Below are 26271 nucleotides of genomic sequence, written 5' to 3' on the forward strand. Positions count from 1 at the left end.
AACAGGCTGCCCAGGGAAGTGGTTGAGTCACCATCCCTGGAGGTATTTAAAAGATGCATAGACGTGGCACTTAGGCACTTAGTCCACGGTTTAGTGGTGGACTTTAGGTAATGTTAGGTTAACAGTTGGACTCGATGATCTTAAGGGTCTTTTCCAAACTAAATGATTCTATGATTTTCACATAAAAATATACATGTTTCTTTAGACTTACTTGCACAGTCTTCATCTCGAAGTAAATACAGTGCTTTTATTTGCTGGGATATTGTTTTGATCCACTGAGCTAGGTTCGGTTGGCCTGAAAAGTCTAACCTGTCCAAAAATATATATAAACAGAATACACACATTAGTTAAGAACAAACTATACACAGAATTAATATTTCATAGGCATTCCATGTTTTTCTGTTTCTCAACAGGCTCTTTCGCTGTTGCCCACAGATTTCTCTATCTTCAGTTCTTTTCCTGCAGGTCTTACGCTTCACTGCCCTTTCATACTCTAAATTCCATACTATACAAAAACCAAGGAAGGTCCATAAACCAAAATAAGCAGGCGGGCAATCCATTTGAGATTATCAAAACAAAAGATAATAAACATTTTGAAAGCAGTTTTTGGGGCGTGGCTTGTTTGGGATTTTGTTTTTTACGTTTATTGGGGACATTTATAAAGCAAACAGACCTGTTAAACAAAACTCTTGGTGGAGGAAGCAGAGGAATAACGGTGTTGCTTAAACATTCGCAAAGTGGGCAAAGGAATTCACCATTTTCTACATCGTAACTTGTGTGTACTCGTAATCTTTGTTGTCTTCGTTGCTCTTTCGCTTGGACAGCATCAAAATACCTTTAGAACAGAGTAAGATATTAATGACAAATTATTTTAACATTACTTTAACATATAGATTTATGAATTCTCATGAAGATACTCTTTTGCCTTTTCCCAGACACATGTAAGAGAATTATCTGAAGAAAAAAGCTCTACCCCCGACTGATAAAGTATTACTAACTGCAGGCTATCCTCATTTTTTTGCAGCCAAAATCCCCCAAAATGCTGATGTTCGTCGGACTGTCAAAATCACATTTAAGTCTGAACTTCAGTAATTTCCATTTAGGAAAAAAAGGGGGAGGAAGAGACGTAGAGAATGTTGAAGAATTAAAAAAAATAAAATTCTTCAATTTTACTTAAAATTTTAAGGGAGGTGCCATGAGCATTATCCATGTGCATATTCCATTACAGGCCACAACAGAGCAGCCACTGGAAAAACTGGTGGCTGATCTCCAAATCCTATATGATAAGGAACTGAATTCACTGTTTTGCTAAACGTAACTGCTATTCCAGAAGCCTCTGGGATGGTATAGAGCATGCCCGGCAATGACGCAAAAATGGTCCAAATACAGGCATCTAAGGACTTTTACAGGAGTTAATGGAAACCACACAGGACTGTACACGAGCTACACAAGAAGGTGAAGAACACATCTTCAGTGGGCAGTGATATCAAGGACCACAAATGAAACCCGCACTAGGATCACCGTGTGGTTATGGCCACAGAATATCTGGGAGCTCCTAACAGTCTTCACACACAAGGCAGAATTTGAAATCAGGCACTTCAGGAGCCATGCCAAGGACCAAAGCAAGGGCCTAATTGAAGTCAAAGGCTTGAATGGTTTGCATTTATCACATGGCACTAAGCACGTTTGTCCCTCTCCAAAAATCAAAGAATAAAAATAACTGAAGAAGGTTTTATAAAAAAACCTAAGAACAAATGATAAAATTGAGTTTATGTTGAAGATGAACTTGAACTAGGTCGCAGATGTTTCTATTTCAAGTTAAACATGATGGAGGAATTAAGAGTGCAAGGAATGTACTGTCATTTAAAACTTCAGTAGAGAGCACAAGAAGCAGCCCGAATATGTCTATTACTGAACTGCAAAAAAACCAAAAAAAAATCTGAGCTTGAGTGTTCAGATATATGTGCACCACAGGGGATTATGTAAAGGGATAAACAACCAAAGGGAATGAAAGCCGCCATGTGTGGCTTTGGATTCTTCTTCATCAAGATAACAGATAGTAAATGAAAATTATTTTGAACATGTTTACAGTATTTATTATAATGATTTCTAGTTCCCCTCCCTGCCCCCCAACAGAAAGCTGTTTTGCTTCATGACATTCCTTTTTAAGTTTACTACATGGTAGTAATTTTGCCATTAAAATTAGTGCCATTAGGCAAACTGATGGCATGACATGCTATTTGGACTAAAAACTTAAATATAGCTTTTTACCTTTGCCAACAATGAGCATGCATAATATGTCCACAGCTACCCGTGTGTGTTCCACATGATAGATCTGGGTGCATGAACAATGGGTCATACTTTTCTGTATATAAAATAAAACAAAACAACTTTGAAATAAACATTTATCAAAAAACTTAACTGCAGATGAATGTTACCACATTTGCGTTATTATTAAACTTTATTACAAAAGTATAACTCATTTAATGAAGCACAAAACATATTACTAATCCACAACAACTTGAACTGTTTAGATCATTTACAAGTATCATGTCATTTTGTTTTGAGCGTATGTACTATACTTAGACTTCAAACTAAGCTTTCGGAGGTGCTGGGCCCTGGTAAAAGTCCACAAGATCTACATGCAGTTTTGGTGGTTCAGTACCACTAAATAAAGAGTCTAAGGACATTGACATTCAGAGTGAGAGTGCAAAATGATTCAGTGAAGAAATTTTCTATGTGTTTACATATACAGAATCCAGATAAACCTTTGTAACAATGCCAGCGACCATTGTGATCTGTTTCACAAAGTTACCTAAATCCAAGCATTTTTTATTATCGCTAAGAGGCATTTCAGGTCATGTAACTGAGAGGAAGGAAATGTGCATCTTGTGCTTCTACAGCACTATATCAGTACCTCCTCTCTCTATAATGTTACGGGTGTAGTTTAAGAACAAACACTTCTGATTTTAAAAAGTTTTTTAATAGTTGCAAATAATTTGTCATAAATGGCTGGCAGAACATTTAAATAACGCTTTGCAGTGAACACACATTTCTACCTCACTAAAAATATGGGAGTTTTGCCACTGATTACAATGAAGTCATTCACAGTTATACAGTTAACGTAAGAAAGTGACACTACTGTCTCAAAAGAAAGCATGCAGTTGTTACAGTGACTCCGACATTCATTAATATTAAAGACAACTATGAACTTTACTTACCAGGGTCTGGAATAATTTTGTTTCTATTTTTAGACAACACAGTTGATCGCTGAATAAACGCTGCCAAGACCATAGCCCTGCTGTCCACTTTAACTTCTTGTTCCTCCTGACACAATATACACATAACAACCTGTCTGTGTTCAGCTACTCTAGTTTGCTCTGGTCCCAAGGCTGTGAGTTTTGCATCTGAAATTACAGGGCTAGAATATTCAAAGAATACTAGTGAGCAAGTTATTTGAAAAACATTACAAATCACACCATGATTTAAATGTGATTAATGAGCTTTCTAGCTTTATGATAAATGCTCTCTGACAAAAAATAGTTTTGGCATTTATACAACAATTCCTATGTCCCGAGAAATAGAACATATTTTACAGAAAAAATTCATACTCTCCCAATAATATTACCCACTCCAGTTTAACACAGAAACTGTATCTGCGACCCTCCATCATCACCATCCCTTAAGTGCTTGACATAAATTCTGAAAACACTCTCCACTTTCCCACAAAATCATTAGCATGCTTCAATTCGTATTTCCAGCTACAAGCAGATTTACTTCCAGATCCTCAACAGGCATATAATCAGCTATTTCCGATTTACTATGTTTAAGAGCACAGTATCTTCAGTATTATTAACAATTTACTAGATGATTTTATACAAAAAAATATTTGCCTGTTTGTGTTGAGCACTGTGAGGATGGGACGAGGGAGGAATCAATATTTATCCCACCATCTTGACAGAAAGGGGGAGGAAAGCATTCCATTTATTGCTGCTTTTTTGGTCTCAAAAACTTATGAACAGTTCTCCATCAAGACTAAAAAAGGCGTTTTTTTTAAGCAGTTAACAATAGGACGATCTGATGCAAAAGTTAAAGGAAAAAAAATTAAATTATATTCCTTTACCTATTTTCATGTACTCCGGAGGTTGAAGTATCTAGCTCCTCCAAAGTTTGCTGAAATAGTTCTTTGTTTTCATTAATGAAGTGCCGTTGCATCTCAGACATCTGGGCCATGATCTTTTCCCTGCGCAGTCTGGCAATCTCAGCTTTTCGCTTCCTTTCAGCTTTGTCTTTATCACGTGAACTCTGAAATTGTATTGTTTGCTCAGTCATTTTAAAAATCTTGTTCCAACAGACAATTTATTTAGATAATTTCAGATAATGCTTTGCAGTGAACACACATTTCTATCTCACTAAAAATATGGGAGTTTTGCCACTGATTACAATGAAGTCATTCACAGTTATACAGTTAACGTAAGAAAGTGACACTACTGTCTCAAAAGAAAGCATGCAGTTGTTACAGTGACTCCGACATTCATTAATATTAAAGACAACTATGAACTTTACTTACCAGGGTACTTACACATAGCTACTGTTATGTGTAACATGTACTAACCTCTGAATAATGAAAATCTCATAAAAAGACAAAAGAAAAGTCTACCAAAAAGTTATTTTGTGCCCTCTCTTCTTTAGCTCATGTTCAATGCCAGGTAGAACTGCAGATCCAGAAGGGTACCTCTCCCCCTCAACCTTTAACTGTATTTTGTATTTCTCTTCCCTTTGAGCCTTCATAAGATAAAAAGGTAAGTGACAGGTCTCGTCTCTAGTGCGGCTCTTCCTCCATACTAGCTGTACTCCTAAATGCACTACAGTGCTCCAAGGTCTTTGTGTAGTATCTAGAACGTCATGTCAAGCTAAATGAATCAGCAGACCTTATCTGGAATGACCTGCATGGTAAAAATACATAGATACCATTTCCTTTCACAGCTTTCCAAGGAGCCTGAAATTATGGGAAGAGCAGAATCATTAAATGATGTGATCAGTACTACAAACAGTTCTAAGGAGCAAACTTGCAAAAGATTTGGAGACTACAATATATAAAGCAAAGAAAAATAGTCCAGGGACTCTCCCAATAGGTCATTCAAACAAATGGGTTTGATCTATAAGCTGTGAGACAGAATTTCAGAATTCAATGATGTTTCCCATCTTTGATTTAGAGCTGCAATTAGAAATATAGGCCTCTGCTAGTCACAACCCAGACCTGTTCCAGATCAGCTAACTGTTACAGCTTGCTTTTACCTCCTCCATAATATTTCCTTCTGTCTCGGCCACAGGACTTGTAGAAGAGCTTTCTCTTAGTTTCTTAATAGTATTGAAAGTCTGTAAGAAAAAAAACAATTTGTTTGTGACATGTGAATATAACTGTGTATACTAGAATGCTGGCCAGATAATACACAGTGTTGGATTCCAGAAGAAGAAAAAAGTAGGTACAAGAAATCAACATAGGAAATAAGGAAATCATCACAATTATAATTAGGAAAATTTCAAAAATCTTCTTTGCATGATTTTCAGCAGTTATATAAAATAGATTTACCTTCAATATCCATCTGATCATGTCCTTGTGCACTTCCAGATGAGGTGCGTTTTGCAGTGTTTCTAGCATAGCTAGTATACTAGGGGAATTATTGGGTGCCTCTCCTGGTCCTGAGAAAAAATTACGATGACAATTGATTATACTGTTACCTGACAAACTAATCATTCACTAACATTAAAAACAACAAAAACCAAAAAACAACACTTGTATATGTTCAGCAGCTGAAGAATTTCTTCAACAAATAGGCACAATATGCAACTTTTATTCCCCCCTCCGCAAACATTTTCATGAATACCCTCTACATCCTGAAAAGTTAGAGGAAATAGTCTTAAAAGTCTTGCTCACTGACCGTATTTTCTTACAAGACAAATGCACTATATGCACTCCCTGGCTGTTATCATCTTGGGAGCTGCCACGTAGAACTTCCAATATTTTATTTCCCACCTATTTTAAATGGAAGAATCTTAGCAACTTTCATGTCTTAGCAAAACTAGAGGCACTAGTCAGAAGATGCAAAGGAAAATCAAGGTTAAAAGACCATTTAATAGAGCAACTACAGTTTTTGCAATTGTAGCATCTGATCACGTACAGCATGTTGAGATGCCACTTAAAGATATTAAGAATCTGATTTACCTGGATTTCTCCTCTAGAAAAGGCCTTTAGTATTGCTACTACCATAGAATCTACACATATGTAAAGCACATACGTATAGTCAACGTGGTAAAATTTTGATGGATAAACAAATACACTCTTCTGATAAATAGTTTCAGAAGAACAAAACATGAGATACTGGCATTTTCAGTTATTTAGAATTTTCTGTACATTTGAAAAGAAACGCATACTTGATATTTTCTGAGTGAAGGTAAACGTTACAACATTCTCCTCACTGAGATTCTCCAGATGTTGTTTTTCTTCTTGTAGTGCCATTCCAAGCAAATGCAAAACCTAGGTAAAATAATTCATACGATCTCTTTATATAGTTTGGGTAATTCATTAAGAGACAAGGAAGTCATATAATAAAATTATATATTAAGAGTATATTTGAAGTTATTTCTATAGACATAATTCCAAAGCTACGTTAGACAGGAGTAACAGCGTTTGTTTACAAATTCTTGAAACTTTGCCAGATAAAAAACACATTATACCACTTCTATCTTTCTGTTTGCTGTCCTGTCTAGTGAGTGAGAAGGCAGTGCTGCTTAGCTTTTTCCCCAGCAATTGCATGTTACTATCACAAACCTCTGGACAGAAGCATGATGCACACTTTAAATCCTTTTTATGTACAAAACTTAACTGACAGACAGTTAAAATTATTAAATGAAATTTATTTTAACACTATAGAAACACATTTTAAAATAATACTAACTTTTAGGTCAGTGAAAAACTGTAATTTCCTTGAACTTAAAAATTGAAATTACCCTGTTTGGCACTAAAATAGCCTGAATGGCATTTTAAAGTTGAAATACTTAAATCTTGGTGGTGAACTCTGTCATGCTGAATCAATCACTTTTGCCACCCCATAGAAATTGCCAGGATGCTATAGACAAAAAGCGTTACTGAATGCCTGGAATCAACACTGAAACCCATGTAAGGAAAGAATAGTCACTGGAAAATCTGTAGCAGAACTGGAATGAAACAGTCTAAGATAACTGAGGTATTTATAGATAAAGTGGTAAAAACTGATTTGAGTCTTGAATTTTTTTTTGTTTTAATAAGTAACAGTCAATTTTTCCTCAGTCTATCACATCTAACAAGGTCTCATCAAATATAGGCCACCTCTTCCAGGTGCCTCATATCAACCTTTGCATGGTGCTTCCAAGACGAGTGGTTAACTTGGGAAAGATGCAGTCCAACTGCATGGCATCAGTGAACACAAAGCACTGTTTGTGAGCAAGTCATAGGTCCCTAATGAATCACACATTTTGGAGAACACCACAGAGGTACTCATTTGGCTGAGCATGTTTACGTTCAGTTTCAAAAAAAAAAAAAAAATCTCTTATTCTACACAGTTATTCCAAAGCCCAGCATTCTCACATTACCTAAATGTAACTACATTCTTCAATTTTTGTTGTGATTTACAATACTGATATATTGTTCCATTTTCAACTTTTTTCGTATTATACAGAATTGCTTATGTTAATTTAAGCTTAGCTATAAAAGGTAATATACACTCAATAAGATTGAATGTCAAAAAATCAATACTTAGTTTCAGAGCTGGGGTTTTATTTCAAAATGTTATTTAAAAATCCGTCAATATTTTTGAAAAGTTTGGGTTTGGACACTAAACCAACAACCCTGACCAGTATGAATAGCCCTTTGATGGCAGTTTACCACTTATCTCTGCACACCCCACAAAATGACCACCATGAACAACAAAATCTACAGTGACCCTCCAGGTTTCTAAAGATCATTATAAATAATGAAGAACAAACAGTTCAGTTGAGTTTCCCAAAGCTGATACATTTTCAAGTTAGAAAATTCTTTTCTGTACTTTTTCTAAAGTGATTTACCCTAAACTGAAAATAAGGAAAGGAACGTCAAGTAAAAGTCAATGTGCTTTACCAAATATGCAACAACTCAGATAAACTGGTTCTCTACCACAATAAACACTAACTATTTCAACTGATTCAAACAGAATTCTTCCCTCTTGTGTGCATCCCATTAGAAATTTACTTCTGTCTTCCATTCACTTTTAAAAATAAATTGCATCAGAGGCAGAGGGGTTTCCCTAGTCTTATAAGAAAACATCATTTATTTCTCATTCAAAGTATTCTGGATATATTAGATACCAAGTAAACAAGCCCAGTCTATAAACCCATGTTAAAATGCTAAAATATATATTCCTTCCTTTAGTATAAGTATAATTTTAAATAAGGAAACATACCCTTTGCAGCATGGATTCTGACCAGGCATAGCCATTGTGTTCTACTGCCCACTGCAGTATAGTTCCCATAATGCACAGCATGACATCAGATTGCAGAATATTAACCAGACTTGCAAAAAGTGGGCAGAAAGGAGGAAGAGCTGGTGGTGGAAGTGCTGAAAGGGAAATTTGTGTGTTTGACATTTCGGCATCTCTAAAATTTGCAACACCCATATAAAGTGTTTGACTTTCAGCTTAACCCAAGACAGTATACAGTTGCCTGATACACAGTCTTACACCTAACAGGTTGTACCATTCAACATGGCTTGCATGTAACAGAAAAGCCAAAGGATTAAGCTGGTCAGAAGGCTGGTTCCATGATGGATCAGATTCCTGTCTATAATCAGGAAGACATAAGGGAAGTGGCTACCTTTTCACCAATTTTGGGCTAGCCCAAGAACGGGATGTTAGTCTAAATGTCAGGGCAATACACAGTTTGATAGGTGCTTCCCTCTTCTCCCATCTTCTCTCAAAGAGAAATACCTGTATCTTCTCTGTTCTGTCTTTTCAGCTTTCTTTGTGCTTCCTCTGCCTGAAATAGAAGAATGATGCCAATATTACTCAAAACCTGTACAAATATAAAACCAATAAAAAAGCATTCATGCTTTATTACATTGTTACTGTTTTTTCCCCTTTTTCCCCAGCCTTAAATAAAACGAGAAAGCTTCCATGTCTTTTCAGTTTGTCTTACATTCTACTTGTAAAGTAGGGCCTGAATCTTCAAAATTAATCTTTCATCTTGAGACAGCCTGGATTCTTTTTCTAGCATAAAATCATAAAACAAGTCTGAACTAAAATGGTAACTTCCCCAAAGGTTAAGTGAAAATACAGATTGTTTAAATACTTTCAGTAAAATAAGACCTAAGAGAACCCAGAAACAAGCTCCTGAAGCCCCACTGATTTCAGCAGTTCTGTATAGGTCACAGGATCCAGTGGCACAGAAATCACTGCAAAATTTTGGGCAAATTTTGTCAACATCCTCAAATAAGTTAACTTTTAAAAGTTAACTTTTAACCAGCTGATAATAATTCTTCACAGAATAAAGCTTTGGAAATAATCAAACCAAAAAAGACACAAAATAAAAAACAGGAAGTTAAATTACTAGTTACCTTTGATTGCTCTGCCCTTGAAAAGTGATAGAAATACAGATTGAAGTTCCTGGCACATTCTGGTTTTAGTTCATAGAGCCCTCTGCCTGTTAATCCAGGTTTCCTACAAAAAAAAAAAAAGAAAAAAGAAAGAGATATATAAAAACTTATGTTCATTGGTTATTAACATCTGAGCATAAATAGTTAACTAGAATAGCTAAAAAACACTGCTCAATAGGCATTCTAGAAATCAAATAAGTAAGAGTATTAAGAACGATGCACAAGAGTAAAGCCATGGGAAAACACCATGACCCAGCCCCCTTTCTTCTATTCTCTCATTTTCACTAATTTAGATATTCCATTTTTACAGCTGTAATATTAGACTAAAGGGAAACATACTTGAAACAGGCCACTTCTTCAATCACACTTTCCATTCCTGTCTCTTTGTTCTCCTACATTGAGTGAAAAGGCAAGACAGTGTGTTACTGTAGTTCTTGGATTAAACACATTCAAATATAATACAACACTAGATAAGCATGCAAAACAAATGTAGTACAAAGTACTGGCTCTCAGGAGAACACTAAAGCACGTAAAATGAAAATACATTCAGGAATACCACCTCTGCAAAAAGTATTTTTAAAAAATAATGCCATTTTAAGTGCTTAATTTTTATTGTTCTTCCTTGCCATAATAAACTTGGATGTAATAGTAACAGAAGAAAACTTCAAGTTAGCTTACTCAGCCTATCTTAGGAATATACAGTCAATACTTCTGGTTTCTAGGCTTTTAAAATGAAATAAGTATAGGAAAGCTAAAAAGACAAGTCACTGAAAAATGGTAAAACGACCACAAAATGCAGCAGGAGAAATCAGCTCAAATACGTAATGCTACTTCATACACAAATTACCTTTTAACATTCCCATCCCATTCCTGCAATACATATTCACAGCAGTTAACAGGCCAGGGAAAATGTATTTAAGACTGATAATGCAATTTAGAACTCTAGCTTAAATCCTAGTTTGCTCTTTCATCCACACTAAAATATTTTTTAAAAAATCGTAATGCTACCCTAAAATTTGACTTTTCAAATTAAGTTTAAAATATTTAGAACAACAAAAAGTATTTCAGAATTTATCATTAAAAGTACTACCAATATAGTGAAAGATTAACTTTTGAATTTTAGCTGCCTTCAGAAATCATGTTTTAAAGATTATTTCAAAAATATTAAAAAAAAAAAATTAAGCTTTGCTATCCTACAAAACCACTCATACCAGAACTCAGATAAATGCTTCTGTCCACGCAAATGAAGCATTTATGTTACACAAGTCATTATACTGTGTCTGACTCCATGTCTTTTCAATTATTGTTAGGCTTTAAAATATAACAGCTTATATTTCTGGATAGCTCCAACAACCCACTTAGATACATCTATTCAGGGTTTACAAGCAGACTGCAGAGACTGCTGACCAGATGGCCTGATAAGAAACAGCACTAAAAAGAAAAAAGAGCTGAAGAAACTCTCAGGCTCCTGCCTCTCTCGTATGTCGTTTCTTCTTCTATAGCTCTTTCCTACCTTCTCCATGACAACTATTAATCTGTACTCATGCTAACCTCACTCTTACCATAATCACGCTGCTCCCATTCCATAGGAAGTGGCATAAACTTGCGTAAGAAAAATTCTCAGCTATCAGCCTTATAAAATTGAAGTTGCCTTTTTTTCTTTTTTCTCCCAAGTTACTTACATCTTCAGGTAATGCCTTTACCAATTCACTGTGAGCCATTGGCCTGATGCTCAACTGATGGATGATCTCTCGTTTGATTTCATCTGTTGCATTTACCTGTCCTATTCCAGGACTGAATCTTTCACCTGAAAAATAAAATATAACATTTTGTCTTTAGGATTTTAAACATTTCTTTCTCTCCTTTTGCAACGTAAAGCAAAAGACTGGAAAATAAGTCTCTTCTGTGAAATCTTGTGTTCACCCACCAGTGTTCAAAAATTCGTTATGTTAATCTAAGCTAGTTTCAAGGTTTTTCTCCTAGGAAAGAAGTCAGAACTACAGGAAGTTCAAAATAGAACTGAACTTGAGATGACAATGAAGAATGCTCATTCCAGACCATTAAAGAGACTAAATTTTAAAATTAATCAAATGTATTCTGAACTTACCAACAATCATTATAATGAGGTATAGCATCTCTTCTATAAGAGTGTTATTTTGTTGAACAACATCCTGAATTAAAATAAACAAACAAAAAAAGAATTTACATTTTTCAATTAAGCATAAAAGAATTATTCCATATGCTGAAAATATTTTTTCGGTGCTTCAAAACATTGCCTGTTTTCACCCTTAGCACTCCGAAATTAAGCCATGCTGAAATGCACAACTGCCTTAAACTTCTTAAACAATGCAAAAATTATGCACCAGTTTCTGAAATTTACCAGTTTGACAGGTAAATCTATTTATGCATATTTCAAACTGGTCAAACTAAATTAAAATAGAATACGTTTTGCTTTTTTATGAACAAATTGCAATCTCGGTACAACAGCATCTGATACACTTTAGAAAACAAAATTGCAGGTTTTCTATTGCAGTAGTACATAAAATACCTTGTTAGTATTTTCTGTGCTAAATCTTTTGCCGTAGTCTGGAGTACTAAATATCTGATAAAGTTCAAAGCGACTCAGCATTATCATCAAGAAGTGATTTGGATCCATCATAGACACACCTGTCTATTAAAGAAAAAAATTATTATAAACAGAAAATAGATTATTATAGCATGTTTGTATATTTATATACAATGTTCACAATATATTCTTTATGAAATTAATTCCTCTCTCTATCCTGGGCATGAAGATTTTATTACTTAAGTTTACTCTCTTAGGGCTCCAATAACACAAGTGACAGCACGTTTGACAAGCAGGATCCTACGCTTTATCAATAATTTCCGATGCCCTTTTAAGTGTAAAATATTCTGGGTTATTCCTTCTATCTCAAATAGTCTAAATAAAATTCAATGAAAGACTTTTGGTTGGTTGGTTTTGTCTCTACAATCCTGTTCCTGCTGGCTCAACTTTTAGAAGGCATAATACTACTTAGTAGTATATAGCACATAAAGATTTTAAAACCAAATTCCAATCCTCAAAACAAAGGCTGAAGACTTCAGCAAGGCTTCCCAACCTTCCTGGAAAGAATAATACTAATGTTTCAAAGTAGCCACAAACATTACTTCCATTTCTGAAAACTACTGACCAAAGTTTTTTCTGTTTATTAAACAATGTATCTAAGTTCACCAATTATAAATATTTGTTGTTAGTTTACTATTGCTAATGGGACCATCTTTAAGACAGAATAATTTCCAGCAAAACTGAAGGATATCTACCCAAATGGGCAGCTGCAGAAGATCATTAAAAATTAGAGGCAGATCAAGCCTCAGGGAAATATGTCTGAAAGCAGAACTCAGGACATATGCATCACATTGGGTACTGCTAACTCTAGGTAAGATTTAAGGGACTTCCTGAGGAATGACTTTGCTCTATAGGTGAACTACGCACATCGAGCTGCAAATTTTAGCTTTCGTCACTCTCAATGTAGAAGTAATGCATCAGACCTCTCTGTGTCAGAGCTAAGTAGACTGCCAGATTTGTAAAATCTCTTCTTAAGTAAAAAAAAAAAAAAAAAAAAAAAAAAATCACAAACTACTATATGGGGTTCCACTTGCTATCCAGCATTTTAGATGCCAACTTTGAAGGGAGGGAGAATATGGAACACATACATTGAGTACATTACTGAACATCTGCAGACTCACACAACTGCCAGTACAGCACAACCCCATTAGTTAAAATATTACATTCTTGAAGATGTAGCATTACATACGCGCTACACAGAAAATTCTACACTTTCCACAGTATATTATACACAGTATATTATAAAATACAAGGATTACAACAGTATTTCCTTTACAAATTATTCCATAAAGACATAGATATCATAAAAAATAGAAGTCCTTCCACAAAAATTGACTTTTTTCCTTGTCATTAAAAGGTTCTGATGGAGCTAAAAATAAATGCACACATATCCTGAAAATGCTTGATAAAAATGCAAACTGGTACATGTGATTACCTGAAGCATCACTATGTCCTTGTCAAACATCTCCCTCCTGCACTTCACATTATGATAGTAATAAATCTGAAATAAAAAAACAAATCCCAATAATTAATAAATATCAGATTTAGGCTAAACTTATTTTCATTCTGGAAAAATAAACTTTGTTATACAGTATTAGTAAACAAAAAATGAATCCGTGATTTAAAAAAGTTATACAAATATATTTGTATGCAAAGAGTGTTTTTATATAGCGCAAAATAAGCATGGTTGTTGGCTGGGTTGTATTGATCTAATGTCTAGATTGCATACACTTAGAAGGAAAATCTTGTAGCCCTCTTTGGGCTACATTTTAATATATCTACTTGTTTAGCAATTAACTGTTTGAAATTCACTGGAGAGAAAGCCCTTGCAGTTAGAGAAATGATCTTTCTTTGCTCAATGAATAGCTCTTTAATTATTTGAGATATAATCTTTCAGCAATTACCAGTTTCAGCAAAATGTCAATATTGTGATAGAACGATAACCCAAACCATCCTGGGAGTGAACTCGTACTGCACCAAGCAGCAGCAACACCACAATCACCGCATGGCACTGAAATGTGGGAAAGGTTGATTCTACCACAATCAAGGAAGAATAAGAGGGCTGCCAAGTTTCTACCTGGGACTGGGAACAATCTTCAGCATGCTAAACCTTCCTCTAGAGACATACCATTTCTCACCAGAATTACACGGAAGAGAGCTAGGCATGCCTTCCCTGTCTTCCCCATACTAATAGTACACATATAGGTGCCCGTTCCTATCTTCTGGGAAAACATTCAAAAGGAGCTGGCTGAACATGCGCCCTCCATAGCCAAAGGAAAGAGAAAGGACTTCCAGACTGTGGGAGCCATATTACCTAAACTAAACCAGGCTCTTAATTTCAAGATGCTGACAACCAGGGGAAATTAACACAGAGACATTTCTCCATCAAAAGCTATGCTGATATTTCAGATTTGATGTGTGTCTACAGTAATATGGGCACTGCTATAATTGTACATAACTAGAGCTCTTTTTGCTTTAATAATGACAATAAAGCACATCACCTTATAAAGTTCCTTTAGGTTAAGAGGCAAGAAGTGTCAGAATATAATATGTTTGAGCAGCTTAATTCAGCCTCCTAGTACACGTGCATTGCAATTATCTAGTGAAGATGGGGGCTTGTGGGAGGGAAAGAACTTTCTTGCAAATAAGTCAACAACTCACAGAATTAAATCCTATTTCTGTTGTAATCTATGTCTTGCTGAGAAAATCACTTTAGACGATCACCCTGGTGGGTGGCACTGACACTACAGCACCCATTTTATAGTCATTATGCTTGAAACACCTAAGACCTAATTTGTACAAATGAAGAGAACATAAGTTTAGAGATGGATGGAGCTAGGCTCCAGAAGTATTAAAGAAGTACGAGAGATAAAAGCCAAGAAACTCAGTTCTACACTGGTTCTAATGCTTCTGTGTGGTCTTCGGATTTCAATTACTTTATAAACATAAACAGTAATAGTATCTTAATGGTGCATATTTTTATATTTGAGACACTTTATGTGAAGGTGATGAATGCATTACCAAAGATGCACAGATCTAATTCTGCACTTCATGCTGCTGTTGGACAGTATACAGTAAAAAGGCTAGGAGTCATTAACTGCATTATACTAAAACTTCTTTACGCACAGAGCACTAAGTTCACTGAACACTGCAGCAGTCCTGAAACAAAAAAGCAACTTCTGACTAAGAAATCAAAGACCAGTTTAAAAGCACAAATATTCAAATGATGCGAGTGCTGATATAAATGCCTACCTCCATTGCCTTCCATAAGATTTACATAAGTGAAATTTGAAATCAATACAGAAAGGGGAGGTTTTGAGATCCGAAATTATCTTAGGGGAGTTACCAGAAAACAGTGATTCTACAGTTACTATGTACTTACCTGATTAACAAGAGAGAACCCATTTCTTCTCCACATCCCTGCATGCACTTGGGCACATAGGACTAGGCATCGTAGAGGATGTTCTATCAACATAGGCGGGCTAAGTTCACTCTGCATTAAGAAAATGCAATATTTTGAGATATATATCAAATAAAAGAAAATTGGACTGAAATGAAGGAGGATGATATTTGTCATCATTAAAACATTTTGGCGATACAGAAGAGAAGCAAATCCAATACACACATTACAAAAGTTTGATGAGCCTATTCACAATCTAACCAACTTTACATTTTGTCTTTGCTCCACAGAAGTACTCCACAAGGGCTTTAGTTTATTCTTAGAGACAGTAGGTTTCGTATTTTAAAACATCAACACCATCAATTTAATAACATTGTCACTTGCTTTCTTTCATTCCAAGGTTAAGTACTTCTCCTTTGAAAAGACACTGAGATTTTTCTCCCAGTTACGTTTCTCCTCTTTTACTTTATCTTGTTCTTTTCAACTTCCCCTTTAAGAAACAGCATATCAATAAGAATATGCATGAAGCAAGAAACAGCTGGGGAAGAACTTGTGAACCTAGGCCAAGGAGAAGGAATCAGATTCTGCCAAGAGTTCCTAAAAACAGTTTCTATTACAAAAAGAAGGTAATGAATGAAGAACAAAATACAAACCTTAAACCTGAGTTTTAAGTTATTTAAGAGCAATACTGATTGCTTATGCTCCAGTGGTGACTATCTAGATACTAATCTTTTAAGAGGTAGTTTTATCTACTAAAGGTAATTTCTCTGAACAGAATTCATAGCAAAAAGGTCCTTTGTTTTATTTAATAATATCCTACACTTACATGACCAAACTCACATTCAGCATTAATTATATTTAATGAATACGCTACATTTAATTACATACCAGGGGTAGCAGCTCTGGAAACTTATATGCCACTTCAGTTTTACTCAGCAAAACATGCAAGCCTACATAAATACATGAAACAAATACATACATAATATTACACACAATATTTTATATAATTCAAATAGGACAAAAAGGGTCATCTAATTTACTACCAGACCATTTTCAGGACACAGCCACATGTAAGTCTGCAGATTTATCACCCTGGAGCTACACAGCTATTTCCTGAAGAGACATATTATAAAGTATACATTTTAGGAGAATTAAGGTTTTCCCATTGTATCTATACAAAACTTGCAGCACAAGTGAGATTTTTGCCTTTCTTTTGCCTCTCTCATGTCCCTTCAGTGACAGCCAGGAGTCCTTCGTCTATCAGGACAAATTATCAACAACAGATACCTCATTCTTTCTATCAGTCCTTAGAGATTTATAAAATACCTCAGGAACTATAATGATGCCCCTACAAAATATGTAAGGGTTTTCTGGTTTGCTTTGTTTTAAAGCTACAAGGGTTTTGCTTAAAGATTCAAACACTCAAAAGTTATTTGTCGCTGAGCTGCATAGTATTTTACCTGAGAATTACCTTTTTTGCTTCATTACTCATGAATTTATTTTTAGCATATGACTTTCCGATTCTGTAAACTGAAATTCATCAACCTTTTTTCAACACAACTGTTGAACAAGATAGGCACAATATAAAGAGAAAGACATAGCTCAATTTTCTGGTAACACATCTGTTTGATAAATCTGTTCTCTAACAGAATGTTGATTAGTCTATTCAATCTGACAGCTAAACATATTTCAAAACAGTCAACTACAGTCCATATTTTGTTGCATTTCTTTTGCATCACTCAAGTGAAAAAGCAGCAGTAACTGCCTACAACACACCCAATGACAAATCCAGAGGCATGAGATAATCTCCCCCAGGCCTGAAACAATAACAACTTCTCCAATGCTTGGGAACATTTTGCCTAGCGGCTATCATACAGCTAGAAAATAGCCAAAATGCATCCTATTCAGGCTTTAAAGAACTGTTGTGTGGTTCCTTATGTACACACAAATACAAATCACATTTACACAACATTTTTCATTTCTTGAGATATTTTTAAACTAGTTCATACCTGCGAGTAAACGAGAAACCGGGAGATGAATGCTAACTTTTTCCTGAGAAACACAGTATCTGATGGTCTCAACTGAATGTCCACACATACTGAGAACAATAGGCTGTTCTCCATCAGTAAAACCACTATGACACTGCATCAACACAGTCAGGCATTTCTTGTAAGCTTCAATTAACACTTTTTCCTAAAAGAAAGATCGCAGTTTACAGAGATTATGAAAAAAACAGAGTTCTACAAAATAATACAGCCAATGTAAGAAGGTCTGACAGGTTTGGGTTTTTTACCTGTATTATCAATCCTGCAGAATTAAGATAAGGAATCCAACAAAAGAAGCCAAATTAAGGGGGACACAGATTGTGAAACTCATACAAGTATGTCTGATTAGAAAAACACCCACTAGTTGTTTTGGGTTTTGGTGGGTTTTTTTGGTAACTTACGTTATGGGAACTTTCTGAGCAATGATCATGCTAGGCTAGTAAAACGTGCATGTTAACTAACAGTGAGAGATTAAAGCCAGCTTGAATGTTGAAATATTCTAGAATCACTTGTTCCACAGCCATATTTTACCATGCTGAAGTTCTGTACTCCTGAAATTTGACACACTTATGGAGTAGAAACTCGATTTATAATCAGGCAGCATTTGGTAGATCCAGGGCCTACTCCCCTACTTCCTCTGTGATGATCACAACTTTCAGATGCATGACAGAACTCCCTCTGCAATATTTTTTTAAAAGGCTTAACCACATTCTTATGACCTGGTCAGTTCAAGCCATAAAAGATGTGTTTAAATACAGAAAAGATTTGTACTTGCTCAGAGAAGATGATCTTGGCTTATGGTGCAGTTTTGTCTTGCTCAATTGTTACACGTTTCTTTGGGTTTTTTCCCCCTTCACATATTCACATGGAAAAACAATTCCGAAGGAACTTACATCTAAAGCACACCAGTCCTGCATCATTGAAATAACAAGTGTTAATTTCATCTGCAATGTAAATGCTGCCTCCCATTCTGGTTCCATTTCTATGTGTTGTCCTACTTGACGAGTTATTGGATCCATACCCTAGAACAAAAAGAATTATGCATTTCAACAATATACCACTGAAATACATCGACAACATTAGCGTAAGTGTGAGACAGTGGCTACCTGTCCTTATAAATATATTGTTGCTACAACAGGAAAAAAGAGGCTTGGGACCATCTGAAAAGGAATTATACACATTGAAATAATAACAAGAAAATAAAACAGGAATTGGAAGAGAAGAACACTGGCACAAGAAAGTTTTTGGACACGAGCTCTATTTATATTATTAACACCTGCAGAGATTTCAGTATTATGAGCAGTACAAGAACGTTTGCATTCATAACATTATCTTACATACACATTTTGGGTTTTGAATGTATTTTCTAGGGACATGCTACTAAATGCAGTTAAGTACTAACTAAAGACTGGGTACTATAGTACTTAATCAGCTCTTGGCATAAGAAGAAAAAAAAACAGCATGATCTGAGGACTAAAATATATTCAAGAGACTATCATAAACAGACTAACGAAAGCTAAGTACTGAGAAAGGTATGCTACTGAAGTACTGAAAAGTGGGAGTGATTCTGACGTATACCTTACTGATCTTACAGTCAATTTGCCCTTGTAAAAGCTGCACTGCTTTTAAAATACTCCTCTTAAGGTAATACAGCACATGAAAAGGCTGGGGGAAAAAAAACACAGTGAAGATGTCTATTCGTATGTCAGGAACTATATATTCCTCGATACAAGCAGCAGCTCTGCTGACACTTAAGCAGTAACTGGAGCTCTTGTTATGAGGGAAAGTTGGTTAAGATGGACCAAATTTTGCTCACACAATTAATTGTGTCTGATCTGCCTGTATAGCTGCAAAATATGCCCCAAACTACATTTTTCTTTTTGAACCGCTCTTCCTTTTTACTGCCCTCTACAACAAACTAAATAAAAAAAAAAGTTAGGTGAGATGTTATGTTTCAGGAAAACATGATGACTCCAAAAGTTATACTGCACTGAAGTTATAAAAAGGAGCATACATTAAATTTCCTCCATTTTTATACCATAACAGCTAACTTCCTGCTTTAACACAGTGCAAATTTTGTAATTCACAGATTTACATACCTGCATACATTTGAGTAATTCTAAAAAGGCATCAAAACCCTCCAGGAACTTGTGCCTCAAGTCATCTGACCACTCAGTTGGCTTACTTATCAACACATACCTGGATACATTAGAAAGATACAAGTGTTAATTTTATATTTTTTTTCCTCCTCAATTGATCAAGTCAGCACATAGTTAATATACTTACTTGAGATCCAAAATAAGGCTCTGAACACGCCTGAATTTGAAAGCCTGCAGAGCAGTGTAACGTTCAAACTGAAACCTGCCTTGAATGTCACGATGCCTTAAGTGGTCCATAAAAGTTTTGATGATAGTGGTCATGAGATTTTCTTCCGTTATTAGCATTCGAGCCTATGCCAAAGTACATTGAAATTTGCTGTAATTAACAGACACAGCTAACAAGATTTTCACTCTGCACCATGAAGTTTATAAAATACATAAATTTTTATCCAAAATAGTTACATCAATAATTAAAACAGAAGAACATATTGAAAGCCAATCTTCCAAACATTCACAGAAGAAAAAAAGTAATCTAGCCAGAAATTATCATAATCCAGATCTCTTTCTTCAGATCCCTTCTGTACAGAAGTTTGACTATGGTTAGGCTCCTGCTAACCTATATAATTATAATACAAGACATATGTTATTATGTGTCTTATAATTAACTTGTACCTCCCTTTAAGTATGTGTTGTCTCCTCTCATATAATTTAAGTATGAGCCCTTTAGGGGAGTAACAGCTCTTCTGCTTTCTGTCTACAAACTGCCAAGCACTGTGGTGAACAGTGTGTCTTCTGAACTGCTAAGGAAATGTATAGTGCAATTTCCACATGGAAATGATGTGAAATGACTTATGGTTCCCCTCAAGGGCTACTGCATATATCCATGTGTTGTAGGAAACAAATCAACAGGCACCGCAAAGTCCAATGAAGATCATCTTCCACACCCAACCTAACTTAACTCAACCCCACAACAGAGTAGGGGGCACTAAGAAGTTACTGCTATCTCCTACATGTGAGCTCTTCCAGAACTCCCCCATTCTCTTGGTTCTCCAAGGTAAATGGGATGAGTCTCGCAGTTCTCGCATCCCATGAGAATTTTTTTATGTAGCTGGTAGATTCAAGAAGATTGGCTTCTCTGATCTACCTCAATGACACTGTGGTTGTTGACTAGAGCTTCTGGGTTCTACAGTTGCTAATAATACTCCAAAGTACAGTTTCTAAAATGCTACTGCAGGGAGGGGGGAAAAAAAAAAATCTAATGGTTAACATTTTCCCCCAAAAAATCACCATCAACACAACAACCCATCCTCCTTCAAATCAAACAACCTCAGTTACTTGAAAGCTCAAACTCTTAATTACTAAGATCAGTTTGAAAATATTACTAGGGCGTGGTGGGATGGTTTTACATTCTTCAACTTATTCATTCAGTTAAGAATGAATTCAAATGGCTCTAAATATATAAAAAATAATTCTTATTTCATATGGTAGGAGCTTATCATAATTACTTTCAAGTCATTCTATACTTCTACAGAACAGTTAAAAACAATTTGTTTTTTACTTTTTTTGCAGGCTTTTGAAATAGAAAACATGTAAAAGGACACTGCAATTATTCTCCTCTAAGGAAAAGTTTGAAATTCCTTTTAAAAAAATATGTATTAATACAGATATTCCACCACCCCATCTGCCAAAGGAAAAAATAATACCATAACCATTGGAATAATAGTAGTTGGGTAAGTCTAATTGTAAATCTGAATATTGGCAACATTCTTATTGACAGCATCAAAATTAAAAGAGGTAACACAATATTGCCCTGAACCATGGAAACAAAATCCTGAGGTCATGTTGAATTTCCATGAATAACACCCAGCCCTAAGAAACTGAAAAACAACTTCGTTCAGTATCGTAACTGCCACGCTACTATTGAATTTCAGAGCTCAATTAAGTTGATTAAATTTGGAAGGATTCAGAAGCATTCATTTTTTAAACAATTCTGGCTATGAAAATCAGACTTTTATTTCCAGTACAACTCCGAAGTTTGATTTGTCGAGTTCATAATGCAAGCAAAGACAGACTTATTTGGAGACTGGAGCAAAAAAAGTCATTTTCCAAACAAGCATAAGCTGGTGAAAGACCAGCAGAGTTAGTGAGCTGGGAGAAGTAACAGTGCCTGAAGCACTGTAACAAAAATTAACTGGAAACCTGAAAGAAGGCATCATCTGAGTCTAGAAGTACCAAAAGCAGGGACTATCATGACACAATTCTTCCTTGTACTTGTGTTGACTGGAAAATTAACATAAAGTGGATCATTTATAAAACTGCACCAGAATGGCATGCTCTGAAACTGTGATATGCAGTAACTGTGGCTCAGTATGATGAGGTATACAAATGTTATGTGTCTCTAAATAAACATTTAAGTACCTTTCGGAAAAAAGTAAAAGAAAAATGTAAAAACAAAAACCAAAAATACCCAGCCCACTCTGGGAAGTCAGACTCAAACTTTGCAATGTTGAATGCTTTACCTTCTAAACCCATAGCAATATACGTAAACAGTCTGACTGCTGTGCAGCAGCAGTGCCATGCATTTCCACAGTAATGTTAAAAGAAATCTGCAGGCTTGATTCAAGAACCTCAAGTTGCTTTTAACAAATAAAGATTTCCTTTTTTGATCTTTTAGTACTTACAAGAGAAGGCACTGTGAATATCTGTATCGAGAGGTCAGCAATTGAGAACTCTCTGTCGTGGTCATCTTTCATAAAATCACTCTGCAATCGCTCATAGTTCTATTAAGAAGGAGGCAAAAAAAGGCAAGGAGTGCCGACTATCAGTTTTTAAAAGAAAGACAGGCACTACTCACCAGAGTAGGTACAGTGAAGAGTTGGACAGACAGAGCAGCCACCGATACTGCCCGTTCGTGATCATCCTCCATATAATCTCTCTGCAACTGCCGGTAATTCTAAACAACAAGGGGAAATTCACCTCTAATCCACACTGACCTGATTTTTTTTATTTAAATGTCTGCTCTGGGAAACTTTAACGCCATGATAAAGGGAAGAGTAGCTCTTACGGATTATTATATAGCTAGTTTGTACAAAGAACATGACAACTTAATCCGCTCACACGTGAGATCTACTCACTCTCATTTTCACAATAAAGGCTAGTATTTTTTTCTACTCAAAGTTATTTGTCTTCAGCAGAGTGAGCAGAATTTTGCAGTGCTGATTTCAAGCATTTCAAATACTAGTTACTGCAGAAATACTAATCAGCATAACTGAATTTCAGCACTATTTCTGAGTAGTGCTGCAACAGCTTACAACTCAACAATGAGAAGCGATTAGCTCTTAAGAAGTGATAGCTCGCATAGTTGACGATGAAGACAAAAACATCTGAACTGCTTTAGTTCTGGGGAGTCTGGAAAGCCCATTTTCTTCCCAGGAGAGGAGATGCCATTATAACTAATATTTTGAAGACAGAAATAAGGTGGTCAGCATTTCATTTCAACTTTTCACTTCCAAAAAAAGGAAAAAAATTCGGGATAACAGTTCATTTGAAGGACTGTATGCTAACTAAACTCTCTTCACTAGACAGTTTAAGCATTTAATGGCTCTTTGTAAGAAAGATACTTACTCTTGCAAAGCGGATAGCGAAAAGTTTCTTGTATTTCAAATCCATAAGTAGACTGCTCATAAATAACTGGTGATACACATTTCTAGCTCCTGTCAAGAAAAATGAATGAAATATTGCATGTCACTATTTTCTATCAACATATTACGGAAACATTTAGAAAAGTAAACTTTTACAGAATGAGGTAAGTGTGCATTTCAGAGCAGAAGCTGCTTTGATTAAGTCTGTCATAAAAAAAAATTCTTCAAGTGGCATTACTTATTATTCCTGTATAAGAGAACACTGAGCTGTTGAATGGGAACAGAAACCTTCAAATATAAGGCAAATCAGGCAAACAAGAATGGAACTCTATTCCTCCTCAGGATAAACAGGGGGTTTGGATGGCCCAGGGGAAAAAGAGCATGCTATTATGAGAAGTCCTGGGAACTGCAATAGATTTTGTTAGTTGTGAACAACTCTGCAAAATAATCAGTCTAGCTATCTCTGAATTTCTAGTCTGTCTGAGCAGCATCCCAGAAAATGTTATCAATCAAATGAGAATTGACTGTATGTAGCTTGGAAATACATACATGTATGTACTGTTTCGTTCTGTAGGTCACTTAAGTCAAAAGCCTTTCCTTAATTCAGAATAACTATGGAATACATGAAAAAGTAGAGAAATATTGATGTTGAAATAGAAATGCAAAAGTTACTCCTTCCTTACATGAAAGACATTATCCTAACAAAACCTGTATTAAAAATGTTGTAATGGTCCACAAAAGCAGTACCTTTCAGATCACAAAATTTGCGTTAAAAAAAAAAAACCCATACACAAAAAAAAATCACACCGATAAAGGTATTACATAAACAAAACCTGAAAGAATCATTTTCTCCATACTACATCCACTTTCCACCTTACTTCTTATTTCTTTTATTGCTGCTCCAAGAAGTTCCCAAGACAGACCACGAAGAGATGTTACTACTCTCTAGGATATCTGTACCTCAGAACTGAAGAACAACAAAAGATACTGGGGGGAGGGTAGCAATCTTCAAAATACTATATTCATGTTTAAATAAGGAAAGGACAGATATATTGCACCATTCTCTGCCTTCTCTTTGTGCTTCTCTTTCTTGCGCCTGGCCTTACATGCCCTTTCAGGATATCAAATCAGACACAGAGTACAAGATGGAAAAGAAATTAACAATCTCTGCTTCCTCAAAATTACAACTTTCTAGCCAATCCCATTATATCAATCAGGCTTTTAAAATTTTAAGGACTCTAAAATAACAGAACAGTAGTTTTCACTGAATGTTTTCAGAACACTTAAGAATACCTCATGAACACAAACACAAGTCAAAGCAGAAAACCTCTGCCCTATCCCTTAAAAAGAGGCATTTTGGTAGATATGATACAGATGCTGAGATCCTATAAGCAGACAAATCCCAAATCACACTATTGTTTACTCCATTTCCCGTAACTATCACTGTCATCTGCATATTCAAGTCAGCCTTAATTTCAGACTACTTTGAAAAATTAGATCTAAAACCAACCCCATCTCCAAATGGTCTCCTTATGTTCTTGTCTTCAATATATTTGGAGCGCATCATGAAGAGACAGATTATCACAAATAAGGCAATTCTATCTATAACACACCACAGTAAAAGTGATCAAGCATCATCAGATACAGTAAAGGGAAAACTTATATGCATAGCATTGTTTAGTATTTTCCAGAAGTTTGAGAAAACTCACCTTTCCACAGTTTAGAATCATACAGCATCAGCTTATCCACAAGAGAAGAATTTTCACCATCTGGCCCCTCCTGTAAACCAACTTGACACAATATTCGACGAAGGCCATCTTAATGAAGAGAAATGGTGTAATTTAGTTATAGCTTAAACACAAACTTGTACATTATTTTGACATACCGGAATTTTCATAAGACATAATAGAAGCCATAGGGCCCTCTTTTCCTTGGCAACTGAGTAACACTGCTCATATTTTGCTAATAGAAACACAAATATTTTATACCTTGCAAGTTTCACACTAACCTTAGGGAAGATTAGGAATCTTGTGAAAATTGCCAAACACAACGATTTGTTTCAAAGTTACCAAATAAAAATGTGCTTTCTTAAAAGTGCTGCTGGCTTACTAATGTAAGAAAAAATTATAACCTAGAAAATTAGTCTCCTGTATATTTTTCCTGTTTAGAGTTCTACCAAAAGGAAAATATAATTCATATATGAAATGACTCATATACTCATATGAGTTTTTTTGTTTACACTTAGTAACTGCTATTATTTCAAAGCTTCTCTACATATATTTTTCTAATGGAAAGCAATAATAATTGTTATTATATGAACATGTAAGTTATTATATGCTTGCAGACAAGCCTGCATCTGCAACAGAACACAACACAGACACGCTCATATTAACAATGTTCAGCCTAGCTTTGCACTGCAGGTAATGCATATTCACTAATACAACTATATGATTTACACGTTAGCCCTTACTTCTGCACGCCACTCAGCCATCTCAGCTTCTTAGGTAGAGCTGGCAGTAGCTTAGTGCCATGTATACCACACCATGTGTTGCATGGTGCAGTTCTGTACAGTCCGAGAACCCCTATAGCAGTTTGGGGTTTTTTTTGCCTTGCAGAGTTCAATTCCAATTACTGTTATGAAGGGTAACTAATGGAAACTACTGCATTGTTCAGTAACAAATGGCAAACAGATGCTTATTCCTGAAGAACTGACATTTGCTAGAAAGGATGTGGTAGTCAAGCTTGTGACAAAGTTCCACAGTAAGGTTTTTCCCTTTACTCGCTGACAAGAGTTTG

General features: G+C 35.5%; 1 protein-coding gene across 5 annotated transcripts in view; it reads right to left on the reverse strand.

Moving 5' to 3' along the window:
• Window positions 1-26271, reverse strand: part of UBR2 (ubiquitin protein ligase E3 component n-recognin 2) — a 58991-nt gene that overhangs the window by 13728 nt on the left and 18992 nt on the right. For 3 of the 5 annotated variants that reach the window (XR_012673144.1, XM_075146945.1, XM_075146947.1), the window contains exons 9-33: window positions 25185-25292; window positions 23459-23547; window positions 22516-22614; window positions 20022-20185; window positions 19835-19934; window positions 18629-18757; window positions 17700-17883; window positions 16579-16640; window positions 15673-15783; window positions 13726-13791; window positions 12213-12335; window positions 11772-11835; window positions 11347-11471; window positions 10004-10056; window positions 9626-9728; window positions 9000-9048; window positions 8478-8632; window positions 6436-6538; window positions 5594-5703; window positions 5299-5379; window positions 4124-4305; window positions 3222-3421; window positions 2272-2365; window positions 674-835; window positions 212-309 (exon numbers count right to left, since the gene is read on the reverse strand). Coding sequence is in view for 4 of the 5 variants with exons in the window: in XM_075146945.1 (XP_075003046.1) it covers window positions 212-309; window positions 674-835; window positions 2272-2365; window positions 3222-3421; window positions 4124-4305; window positions 5299-5379; window positions 5594-5703; window positions 6436-6538; window positions 8478-8632; window positions 9000-9048; window positions 9626-9728; window positions 10004-10056; window positions 11347-11471; window positions 11772-11835; window positions 12213-12335; window positions 13726-13791; window positions 15673-15783; window positions 16579-16640; window positions 17700-17883; window positions 18629-18757; window positions 19835-19934; window positions 20022-20185; window positions 22516-22614; window positions 23459-23547; window positions 25185-25292 (2814 nt within the window). In the remaining variant the exon portion in view is untranslated. Of the gene's footprint in view, window positions 1-211; window positions 310-673; window positions 836-2271; window positions 2366-3221; window positions 3422-4123; window positions 4306-4848; window positions 4947-5298; window positions 5380-5593; window positions 5704-6435; window positions 6539-8477; window positions 8633-8999; window positions 9049-9625; window positions 9729-10003; window positions 10057-11346; window positions 11472-11771; window positions 11836-12212; window positions 12336-13725; window positions 13792-15672; window positions 15784-16578; window positions 16641-17699; window positions 17884-18628; window positions 18758-19834; window positions 19935-20021; window positions 20186-22515; window positions 22615-22688; window positions 22788-23458; window positions 23548-25184; window positions 25293-26271 lie in introns of those variants that run through there. The other 2 variants (XM_075146946.1, XM_075146948.1) reach the window with 2 other exon arrangements.

Source organism: Calonectris borealis, chromosome 3 (genome assembly GCF_964195595.1).
Source record: "Calonectris borealis chromosome 3, bCalBor7.hap1.2, whole genome shotgun sequence".
NCBI classification, from domain to species: domain Eukaryota; kingdom Metazoa; phylum Chordata; class Aves; order Procellariiformes; family Procellariidae; genus Calonectris; species Calonectris borealis.